Below are 12,877 nucleotides of genomic sequence, written 5' to 3' on the forward strand. Positions count from 1 at the left end.
GAAGTAAGTTTCTTAAATAGATATTTTCATCCTTAAATTCCTTAAACAAATAAGAACATTAAACATTTTTTTATGTTTAACGATATATTTTTGTAAAAAAAAATGCTATGAACATATGAAATACTTGATAGTCTGAATCGCGTGACAATCACATCGCAGATAGTTGTCCCCCCCCATAAATTTAGCAACTTAAAAAGCTCCATCCTAAAATTCAATGAAAGAAGTTTTTAATAGTGTTAATTATTTTAAGAAATAGATAAGTAAATCGCTAAAGAAATAAATTTTTAGTGCATATAAATTAAGTAACATAATGAATCAAATTTAGCCCCAGTTAATATTATTTGTTCCCACTTTTGAGAGTTTCTTTAAAAAAATTTATTTTAAATCATGTTTTCTTGTTGCAATTATGCTTATAACTAAAATGCTAATTTCTTACAAATTATAATTACTGGAGTCAGAAAAAAATTATTTTTAAAAAAATATTCGAATAAACTTCTCAGGATAATTTTCATAACTGGTTGATCACTCACCCTTAACGTTATTATTTGTTACTCAAACAAGAAGATTCAATGGATGCTTTCCTTGAAAAATTTAACAAGGAAAGATAAGAGAGATGAAAGAGTTACCTTCTATTGTCAATCCTTTTCCTATAGAAGTGTAAGGAAGTTCCTGAGCTTCTTTAAGGATTGCATCAATAGATTTCATTCTCGATGTCTCAAGTAGAAAATTCAATGAATATCTATTAGAGGAAAGTTCATAGATAAAATAATGTTTGTTTTTATAACTATTGAGCCTTTAGAGTTTTTATAACTATTTTAACTGTACAATAATTCATCAGATTATAATTTTTTCCCCTCAAAACTTAGATAATTATCTTAGTCTTAATGTGTGAGATTTTGAAACTAATTAAAAACATTTATTTTTTAGATTTTATTAAATATCAAAACTGTAAAAAGAATGATAAAGAATGAGATAAGTAATAAGTGTTCTGAAATCAACATTAAGCAATATTCTCAATTTATCAGTTATGAAACATTTAAAATAAAAGCACATAAAATAATAATTAAATTTTTTAGCTATAGTTTAACTTAAAAATATTTTTTTAATTTTTATTTTTAGTGCATGCTGTGATGAAGTTTGAAATATAATATAATAATTTATATTATATTACATCATAATTTTTATAATTATGAAAATTAATAATTATGAACAGATTATACCTTCAAATATTTTAAGCTGACCATTTTCTTTTAATGAAATTAAAAATTTATAATATACTGCATTTTAAATGCACTGCAAATGACAAAATGAATATATTACAGCTATGACTAAATCACTGCTTTAGATATTAATTTTTTAAAATAATTATGTGATGTAAGATGCTGATAATAAAAGTATGTTTTATTTTACATAAAGTTTATATTTTTATTTAAAATAGGCTAAATAAACATTTCTGAATTTTGAACAGAATAAAGTTTTTATTTATTTTTAATTATAAGTTTGATTTATTAAAAAACTACTCTTTGAGTTTAAATAGTTTAAAGTAGAATCTGAATCATATTACTTACATTTGAAACAGAATGTTTTCTTAATGCACAATAGGAAATATTTCTTATTCTTAACATCTTCCTTATAATTGTATGTTTAATGAGTAACTATAGAAACTGAAGGAATTCGTAACCATGGAAATAAGTTGTCTTACAAATTATCAAATAATAAATCTGTCCTAAGTTCCTATCTGATATCTGAGTTCCTGTCTGAATATTTTTTGAAACAGATTGGTTTTACTTTAAAAATTTTTTTAACTAGATTTTTCAGACTGCGTAATTTAAATTGTTTACATAATTTAGAGATGTAAATATTTATAAATATTTAATTACTAAATAATTTTAAGTTACTTTCAACACTTCTTTCATTGACAATGCAATCGACATTGCTTTTTTTGGCAAAAAAATGCATTGTAGTCTGCAAAGCAATGTATTTTTTTCAATTTTTCTGTTTTTATTAGTTTAAGAGTTTAGTAATAATTTGTTTTCTTACATTATTTTATTAAGAATCATAACACACTGAGATCTATTTTCAATTATATTATTTGCTAGTTTAAAATGTTAAGAGCTACCATTTTGTCACATTTTTATCTGATACTGCAAGCTCTAAAAATAATTGGATTATTTTTTTCTCTAGAGAGATTGAGTAAATAGCATCATTAAACAACAAAAAATAAGAACAGAAAAAGGATATACATTTTTTGAAGAAAATCATTTAATTGTTTTGCACTTCATTTTAACTGTTCAATTTGTGAGTAGAATAATATTTTAATTGTTTAGTTGGATCCTAGTTTATCACGTTTACTGATTTAAAAGTGAGTAAAAATAATGAAATCACCTCCTCTTTTGCAGAAAATTATCCAATATCGTGTCGGGTGATTATTTTTTATGAAATGAGATAGAAAAGTTTTAAAAAATACGAAAGAATAATGGAATTGTTCACAATTAATTATTTGTTATCCACGTTTTTTATTTGTCCTTAACTGTCACTTTAGTTAATAAAACAAAAATATAGTTTAAAGCATACGTTTTACTTTAACTTTACAATTTATTTTTTCTATAGTGTCTTAGTTTGTAGTTTGAAAAAACGTTTCTCAATTTTTTGGCGAAAAAAACAGAAAATATTTAATTTGTACAAAAAATTAAATAAGTTTATTTTTCATCAACATGAGAATGAAATATACAGTCATAACTTATACACAAAGAGTTCCCTTTCACACAACTTTTTACTCTGTTTCAGCCCCATGAGTCTTCACTATTCCAATGTACACGTTTTCGTTGATGAAAGAGACTTTGGTCGAGCTCTCATTGTCTTCATATCCAATTTATATTTCGCCAGTGTTCCTGAAAAAAATGAACTTCTCACTTAATTTATGTTATTTCAAAAGAAAAAATTATAATTTTGGTTAATTTCTCAAAATAAATAATTTCGTTTCTTTACAAACAAAATAGTTTCTCCATAAATTTAAATTTATTCATTCTCTCTTAATTAATTAATGAAATGAATATTTCAGTTCTTCAAAAAATTCGCTAAATTTGAAAGTAATGGATTTATGATAAATTTTTAATTAACTTATTGATATTTTTTCCAGTTAAATTAAAAGACTGGTTTTTCGTAAAAATGAAGAAAAAATAATGAAAAACATGCTATTTTCTTGACGTTATTGGCATATATTAGTAATACGCATTTTTTAAACTAAAAGTGTCAAGTGCAATTTTGCAAAAGTATAAAAGGATTAATAAAAAAAATATTTTAATGATAAATAAAGTTTTAATTTTTTTGTATTTTTATCCTTTTCAAAAGAACAAAAATTTAATTTTTTGAACTGAGTAAGCTTAGCGAGATATCATTTATCTTTATTTGCATCAATAAATTAAGCATCAATAAATTAAGTTTGAAATGTTGAATGAGTTTTGAATTGCAGTAATGCTGCGAATCAATTAAGAAACATCAAAAACTAACAGAATACGATAGTTTTATTTTGAATTTGAGCATTAACATAATGAGTGTCTTGACTATATTAATTTTGGCGGGTGCACCACATTTACTTAGAGCCAATTTAAGGCTCAATTCTTATCAATCTAATTTTGATTCACGCTTAGATACACCATTTTCTCCTAAGGGTATGCATAATATATCATTTTTATTATAGTTGCGACTAAATTAACCTTTTATATTGAGTCAGTCATAAATATGATGCTAGATAAACTAACATTTATAGAGCATAACTATACAGAATCAATATAAGATTTTACTATCAACATCCTAATTTCACTTTCTCTGGTGGTACGCATGAAATGCCATTTTTAAATTGTTATTAAAAAGGAATGCCTTTGAATTGTTTGTGGTTTTTTTAAAAAATTCTTTTCGGTTTATTTCTAGATCACATTTGATTCATGATTAAAAAAGTGCCTCACATGTGCACATTTACCTGATTTAATGATGATAGGAGTAATATCCTGGTGCAGATGGCTTTGGCTCATAGATGGGAATGGCAACTTTAGGTTGGTAGACAGAGACAAGAGGTTTATGAGCATAAGCTGGGGCTGCGTGAGCTACTTTAGAAACGTAGACTGGCTCGTGTGCGACAACAGCTTTTGGCACATAGACTGCAGCCTTTGGTGCGTAGACTGGCAAGGGTGCTTTAGCTACGTATACAGCTGGAGCAGGCTCATAGTGACCAGCACCATAAGAGGCAGCATATCCATGCTTTCCATTGTCATGTTTGTCATAAGCGTGGTGACCATGGTCAGATTTCAGGTGGCCAGAAGAGCCATAGCCGTATGATCCAGCCTTTCCGTGTGAACCGTATGCTTTATGTGCTGCCTGATCGTAATGGCCAGCATTCTGAAAAGTGCGATATTTCTTTTAATAATACAATTCATAGTAAGGCAAGCTAAGAATAAAATTTAAAACGAACTAATAAGCCTAGAAATATCAAAGACGGTACATAATATCAAGTAAAACTTTTAATACGTTTGAATGGCACTGTTCTTATGTAATAATTTGTTATAAATTTGAATTAGAAACTGAAATATAGTTTTAAGAAATCTGTGACATAACTAGATAAAACGCATTTTACCTATATTGTGTAATGAGTGATCATAAATATTTAGAGTATCCACTAAAGTCCATGAAACAATCTCTTAACTTTCGAAGTTCTACAGCTATAACAAAGTGATTAGATGTAATAAAGTGATTATGAACTGCTCGATCTGGTGACAGAATGTTGAGTTAGCATTTCTGTCTTGGAAACGGTGCGAAGTATTTTATAATTAGCGCGGGTAACATATAAAATAGTGAATTTCAAAATTGTAGAGGAACAAAAAGACAATTTGTAGACCTGCTGAGAAAACGTTTGCAACTAGAATTTGTTTGCTTAGAATGTCCTTAATGTCATAGTGCGAAGCAATCTTTGGAAGAAAAAAAAGGAATTAATTGTCACCAGATATCTTTATTTCTTGCTATCTAGCTTTTTATACTGCGAAAAAAATTAAGTTAAAAGAGAAAAAATGGAACTACTTGACTAGGTATTGTTCTAATGATCAAAATTTTACGCATTTGGACCGTAATTTAATAGTTGGATGGGGTGACATCAAATATACTAGTTAATGTGTGCCAACGATATTTTAAGTTATGAAATCTAACATAAAAACATATTTTGTCAGCATAAAGATAAATCTTTTCAACCGAATTAGATTCTTGACCTTTAAGAAAAAATCGGTAATCTGTTATAAGGTTAGTAGTTTGTAATAGTTAGTTGCAATCGAAAGTTTGAACCCCTTAATATTGACTTTATTTTTTTCGAGATTATAGCCTGAGGAATCTTTAAGCAAATCGAAAACTTATTGCACGCAGTAGTAAAATTTCTTTATCCGACGATAATTACACGCAAAAAATATTTTTTAATAATTATTTATAATTTTTATTATTTTAGCTCATTATAGTTGAAAAAATTTTGAGCTGAAGATGCAATTAATAATTTCAAAGAAATAATTTTGAAGAATGCAATTTAAAATAGTAAAATATGAAAATTGTAAAACTTGGTCGAATAGTTTTGGAAAAATGAATTTTAGAAGAATTCGATTGTTCAGACCTGTATATTTATACTTGCGCTCTAAGCTACAGCGATAAGCTATAGGGTTTAAAGTTATAGCAACATAACTAAAAATTAAAAAATAAACTACTGATTTAAGTGAAATTAACATAGATTTTAACTTAGCTCTGTTATGTTACATCTGACTTGTTAAAAATGGAGCACTTACTATTTGATATTGTCATATGTTAAGATGAGTTACCATGTAAAGGACGTCAAATTTAACATTACTACTCCATTACATTAAATATATTTTAACATTTTCTTACTTTATATCCATGGTGTCCATGATCAGCATGACTGTCATGATGACCAGATTTATGAGAGTCAACATCATGGAGATGAACTTGTTTATCATAAGAATAAGCTTTTTCATATCCATGTCCACTGTTTTTAACGTAGGCACCATGCTTGCCTAGAAACAAAATCGTAAGAAGAAATAATTGTTATGTTACATCTTACTTTCTCATTTTTTAAAATTTGTTTTACATTTAACCAAAAAAAAAAAAGGTTTTCCTAACGCTAAAAGGAATCTTTTAATTTTTAAAGAACATGAAAAAAGATTGAAATATTTCACATAGATAACAGAAATATTAAGCATCAATATTAAATATTTAACTTGTGGGTGTTAAAGGAAATGGGAAATTAAATTTAAAAAAAAATTGAAATTACTAGTTTGAATTTAATAATTTTTAATAATTTAGTGTACATTAAACTCATAAGCTCGTAAATAAAAGAACAAATGTAATAATAATATAATAAATAAATGCGTTATTAAAATTCAAGACGAAGGAAATTTTTTATTATATTTATGTTACTATATGTGAATTATTGAACAAAAAAAACTCAAATTTAGATTAATATTTGTTAGAGTTTTCCTTGCAGTACAAGTAAAAGATTGTTCAACTACACTGTACAAAAACTCCGGATAAAATTACTGTAAAAAGTACTGGCATATTGAGTGTAGTCTCCGTAAAATCCATTTTTACTGTGAAATTTTTACAGTAGTATTTATTTCAAAACATTGATTTAGTAAATATTAACTCAATACTCGCCTATTATTGTATTGTATACATTTAATTTTAACGCTATCGTTTATCTAGATTATCAAATGAGTGCTATGATTAATTCAGGTAAATTCAATTATGAGCAAAAATGCCATTTTCTGAGTTCGAATCTAAACAGTTAAAATGCAAAGATTCCAAAATTCTTTAAGTTATATTTTTATTGAATTGTTTTTAATGAGTGCTTAAAAACTGCTTCTTCACATTTCTTTTACTTAATATATAATATATTATTATATATTTAATATTAGCATGCTTTTATGTATAATTATATGTATAATAATAAATAACTAATATTACTAATCACATAATATCAAATGATAAAAAATGCTTACCATAGTGGTCATGATGTCCTCCATGAGAGCCATGAGCTCCATGATCACCATAAGAGGAGATCAAATGAGAACCATGTTTGTCGTAGCCAGTCTTTCCATCTTCCCCATGGTCTGAGTAATGTCCATGTCCATGAGAGTCGTGTCCTTTGGACAAATGTCCATGTGATCCATAACCATGGCTACCGTGACTAGATGCATGTACTGGGTATACTTCATAATGAGGAGCACTTTCTTCTACGGCTAGGTCTTCTGATTTTTCTTCTGCTACAACAGCTGATATTAGCACAATGGCTAATGCGAAAACCTAGCGAGAACAGGGATTAATATTTTTTTAATATCTCTAAATTTTTAATAATTTTTTAATTGATATAACTTTTTAAGATTTTTTAATTGTTATTGTTTACATTTTACATTTTTCCACTATTAGTTTAGTACTTTTAAATCTGTTGACCACTGTTTGGTTTTTATCCTTCATGCTTTTTTTAATATCCTTTATTACTCTGTTTTTTTTATTTTGCTTTATTTTTTTAATTTCCTAAAGTAATCTAATGTTCAGATGGTTTTCACGAATACCTTCACTATTTTGAACAGTTGTAATAATGTTTGCGCATTGCTTTTTTTCTTCTCATTTTTACTGTACTTTTAATAATTTATTAAATTTATCCTAATTTAAATATTTTTAACAAATTCAGTAATTTTTCAGTAGTTTTTTAATTATCTACTTTTTATTTTTTATTATGCTAAGAATTTTTAAAAGTTATTTATTATTACCGATATTTTCTTAAAAAAATTATTAATTCACTAACCGTTAAAGTATTTTCCGTTCTTTTCAATATCCTATACACATGCTTCTATATAGAAAAAAATTAACTTAGATTTCATTTTCATAAATTATCATAATATTATTGCACTTCCTTTTCTAAAAGACATCTAAAAACAACAATTTGCGTAAAATTAATATTTAATTGCATCTATAATTATTATCATTGTATAAAAATAGAAGAAAATAATATGATTTTATGAATGGTTTTATTTTTTGTTTAAACAATTAAAATATATCTAAGCAATTTTTTACACAAACTAATAAAATATCAAGTGTAAAATTGTTTTTTTAAAAAAGTATTACTTATTGTGAAATGAACAAGTTGATAAGCTTAAGTCAATGGAAAATCTAATAAACTTTCTTTCTTTTGGCGAATTTATTTTGTTTCAATATTTTTGTCGAAATTTAACAATTTAATGAATTAGCTAAATCATAATAATGATCTATAAATAATATATTAGTTTAATATATTTATATTTCTGAATAATATATTAGTTTAATATATTTATATTTCTAAATAATATAATAGTTTAATATATTTATATTTCAAAATAATATATTAGTTTAATATATTTATATTTCTAAATAATATATTTGTTAGGAAAAATATTAGCTTGCGCATTGAGGATCATTACCGTTTCTTTGAACCCTGACTGAGTTACGATATGCTGCAAGGCTTGCTAATTAGCATTAATTTATAATTAAAAAATATTTTTCAAAAAAGATATTTCTAAAATAATATATAATTAAATCTTTAAGAAAATTTATACATATTAAATATTGGTCAGTTGTATATTTTTTAGCATTTTAAAAGTTTTTACATATTAAGACAGAAGAAGAAAAATTTTGCATACTGCAGCATATTTCGGAGGAACGTGCTGCAATATATGCTAAGTTTTTTTCTTTAAATAACTAACTCTTAAGTAAAAATCTATTAATTTTCTGAATTTTGTGTGCTGTTTGGAAACTGTTTCTATATATAGGACTTTCAACGCGTAGAGCATGGACAGATTACATATTTTAAGTCTTTTTTTCTTTTAACCTAACGATTAAAAAAATTTCCTACTTTTTTTTATTTTAATGATGATTGCTATGCGCAGAATGTTTAATATTATTTGGAAAAATGTGTTTAATTGAAATGTATTAAATTTAAATGTATTAAATCTCTTATTAGTTTAACATTACTTTCGGAGTCAAAAATTTATGATGCGATCTATTTTGTACTAGGTCCTAATAAAAGTAATTTTTAAAACATTATAAAAAATGTTGATTTGCTTCAATGATTGCAGTTATCCAATTAATTGGAAAAAATTACTTAACTTTATGAATAACTTTTAAAGTTATAAATATTAAGGCACTAAAAGAGATTGTAATTACAATTTGATATTTCTGTGAATTAATATATTTTTAAAGAAAACTATAGTTTTTCCCGGTGATTAAATAATGATATTAAATGATAAATCCTGGTGATTAAATGTGTCTAAGTAAATGAATAAACATGTAGTCTTATATAAATAATGTCTAACACAAATGTTTTGTATAATACAAATGTCTTACATAAAACTGTAAACGGTTAACACATATAAATGACAAAATAGAAAGTACGATTAATTAAGACAATGAAATAAAGATATTAAAATTTTCATAGACAATACGTTAAAATTTACCAATAACAATTATCATAAAATTATCAAACCTTCAAGAATTCATACTGAAAACAAATTAACAGATAAATTATTTCATTTTAAAATAGAATACAAATATTTATTTTAACAGTTACTGTTCAGAAACACAAGTAATTAAGTTTATGAGAAATTACAAAATTGCTGATAATAATTTATACTATGTGTCTTACTAATTAATAGTTACTCACTAAAACACCAGCATTTGTGTAAAATATATAAAATGAACGAGGTCTTAAACGCATTAAAAAATATGATTGGAATTTTAAATATTTACTAGTTATATTTTCAAATAATATAGATTTTAATCGTAAATATAACTTCGCAATTAAATGTTATATGAAGGCAATTTGTTCGCAAATTAAAAAATAAAATTGAAAATTTTTTTAAATGCTTTAGAGCTTTATCGTTATTCTCTGAAATTCATGCGTTCGCGTATGTTAGATACAATGAGCAAAGTTCTAATCCCATTAAATATATAATTGAAATTTTGAATATATTCTAGTCATATTATCGAATAGTATAGATTTTATACCCTAAGTATAAACTTCATAGTTATTAGCTATATAAAAGCATTCTATTTGCAAATTTTAAATCAATTTAATTTGGATTTGAATTTTCAATAAGACCTTTAGAGCAAATTTGTTATCTGTCGATAAAAAAAATTGCCGTGTATCACCGAGCTTGAACAATTTATCCGCCTTTGATATCAGTACTGGGTTTAAATCCAAGATATGGCACAATCCTTACCTGAAATTTCATTTTGTCTGAAGGGATGTTTACTTTGGAATACCTGAATCCGAATATGATTGCCATGATACCTAGGAAACCAGCTTATATACTCAGCCTCAAAAACTATGTGACTATTTCCTTTGTCTTCCCCCCTTTCTCCAATAACTTGACAATGCTTCCCCCTTGTTCTTTACTCCTCCCCCCAATTTCCGGTGAAGAAAGTAATAGTGACCCCGTCGGACCAACTAGGCCAAAGATTGGACAAATCATTATCTCTTTGCCGGATCTCAAACTTTTTTTTCTACTCATTATTTCGATCATTTTTTTTTTCTTCTTCAACCATTTGCAAGAACGATGAAGCTCACTTTCGTTTTCATTTGGTGGCGTGTTGAAGCGTCTTTGACCTCCTTGCCAGATCCTTCCTATGAGTTTTTTTTAATTTTTTTTTATCGTTCGTACGTGAATGATAGCTACCATTGAACAATAATAATTTTTTTCTTGACTTTGTTGATGACTTGGTTTTAAATCATATCTTGCGCAGTATTTATTTTTGTTTGTTTACTTTTCTTGTGCTCTTGTCAGACGGCCCCTCCCAAGTCATTTTCATGAACGTGCTTTACTGAAATGAGCAGAATTTGCTTAATTGAAATAGATAAATTTATTTGCTATTGAATTGAAGGTTCTCAAAACTAATTATTTTTATTAATATTTTAACACGATAATTTGATGAATTTTTTTTTTTTTTTAATATTTAGTTTTGTAAATTTCGAGTTACTGTAGAAGAATAAAATTTGATTTGTTTCATGAAATTACGCTTCACATAGTACAAATTTATTTAAAAATGCAAAATAAATTTACAAAATTAATAAACCGAGATTTGTAAAATTGATGGTCATTATATGGTATTTTTAAATTTAGTAATTGCTCCTTGAAAAAATTCACAGAACAATTTTGACACTTTTATTTTAAATTATGGTTTAAATTTGTGAAATTCGCGATATGTAAATTTTTTTATATTTATATAAATTCCCACTTTGAACTTTTTTTTAGATTCATATACGTTTTCATAATTTACGTTATTCATATACGTTTTTGTATTATATTATATATTGTTCATATCCGTCAGTTGAGATTTATAGGTTCCTTTTAATTAGTAATTTATGTATTTCGAAACTTATATAAATGATCCTTCACAACGTTAGAACATTTTCTACGCTTAACTCTTCAGAACAAACTTTTTAAAAACCTTTTAATTATTTTGCAAAAGACGATGCAAATTATCAGACTAATAAAAAAATTTATTTTATATTATTGTCTAGAAAATTATTATTATTATTCTTTTCTCTCTATTTTTAAGTTTTCTTAGCAATAAAAAGAGCACTAGGATTTATAAGGTGTTTCAAAATAAATTATAGTTTTGTTAGAAAGCACATAACTAGAGAGTTTGGAATTAAAATTTATTTTTTAAACACATACGAAACAGAAATAGATAGCTTTAAAACTAGAAATATTAATATTAAAAACATTTTTAAGCTAAAAATTAATGCAAAAAGAGGTTTTTGAAACAGAATAAATTACTTACAAATTAAGAATGCTAAAAATACTTTTGAAATTATATCAAATCATTTACTACCATATGCATATGTAGTTTTACTCTTTTAATAAAGATTGTATCGTAAACTATATTAAATTTAAGCAGGAGAATTTCTTTAAAAATATTTTAATTTCCAAATTTTTTTAAAACCTTGATATTACAATATTTCATGAGGTTAAAATATTTAAAGTTAATATCAAAAAGACAACAATTAAAGAAAATGCAGGAATATCTTTAAAATATTTTCATTCAAAAGAGACAAATATACCTTAACATAACGTTGCGTAAACGTTACCTTAACTAAATCAAATCGCCCATCATTATTTGAAATGTACCGTTTTCTAATATTTTTAGATTTTACTGTATTTGGGGTGTACTTTATTTTAAACAGTTGTCACTGTTGTGGTGGGAAACATTTCAACGAAGGAATGCTAAAAATTCTACAATTTTATGAACATTTTTGTTATAAAATAATATTCAGAAGTAAGTAAGGTTGAACTCCGACCCACCCCAGGGGGGTATACGGAGATAAAAGTAAAATTATTACAATAAAATTTCTCTAAAAACTAAAGTTACAGTAAAATTTCGCCAAATGACAGTGGTGGTGATCAGTTAAAAGTGGATTAACAATAAAGTTTGACAATTAAAAACATGTGTTAAAGGCAATGAAACCCAATAGCGCCGGTGTAAATGTCGAGAATTAAATGATTATAATAATAAGGAAACAAGAGATAAAAAATCTCAAAACTAAAATCAATGAAAGCTAAAAGTCCAAATAGTAAATGTCTAAAAGTAAAAGTCTGACTAGAAGTCTATGAAGTCTAAAATCAAAAGTAGATAAAAATTCAAAATGTAAGGCTAAAAGTTGATTAGTAAAAATTAACGATGACATGCTCTATTGTTGGTTCATGACTGGGGCCAGTTGATCTGGGGCTAGAATGTCCTCGAGGGTTTGTTTAATAATTTGAGTCACAATTTTCCTGCAGGTCAATATAGCGAAGAA

At 25.8% G+C, this 12,877-nt stretch overlaps 1 protein-coding gene across 1 annotated transcript; it reads right to left on the reverse strand.

Annotated features, from left to right (window-relative positions):
* Window positions 1-2,676: 2,676 nt before the first annotated feature.
* On the reverse strand, window positions 2,677-10,431 carry LOC107437879 (uncharacterized). Its single transcript, XM_016050009.4, has 5 exons — window positions 10,299-10,431; window positions 7,044-7,347; window positions 5,914-6,059; window positions 3,980-4,395; window positions 2,677-2,891 (listed from the first exon to the last, which is right to left on the reverse strand). The coding sequence occupies exons 1-4, from the start codon at window positions 10,362-10,364 to the stop codon at window positions 3,985-3,987; spliced, it is 927 nt and encodes a 308-aa protein (XP_015905495.1). The 5' UTR covers window positions 10,365-10,431; the 3' UTR covers window positions 2,677-2,891; window positions 3,980-3,984.
* Window positions 10,432-12,877: the final 2,446 nt, after the last annotated feature.

The sequence above is a fragment of the Parasteatoda tepidariorum genome, chromosome 1 (assembly GCF_982258835.1).
Source record: "Parasteatoda tepidariorum strain Cologne lab strain chromosome 1, Ptep-v5.0, whole genome shotgun sequence".
Classification (NCBI taxonomy): domain Eukaryota; kingdom Metazoa; phylum Arthropoda; class Arachnida; order Araneae; family Theridiidae; genus Parasteatoda; species Parasteatoda tepidariorum.

What these genes read in the sequence shown, in the direction of transcription:
- LOC107437879 (XM_016050009.4), bottom strand. Translation starts at nt 10,364, where the DNA reads ATGGCAATCATATTCGGATTCAGGTATTCCAAAGTAAACATCCCTTCA. An exon ending in CAGACAAAATGAAATTTCAG is followed by an intron (nt 7,348 to 10,298) that starts GTAAGGATTGTG and finishes TGTTCTCGCTAG; the next exon opens with GTTTTCGCATTAGCCATTGT. An exon ending in AGGACATCATGACCACTATG is followed by an intron (nt 6,060 to 7,043) that starts GTAAGCATTTTT and finishes TTTTGTTTCTAG; the next exon opens with GCAAGCATGGTGCCTACGTT.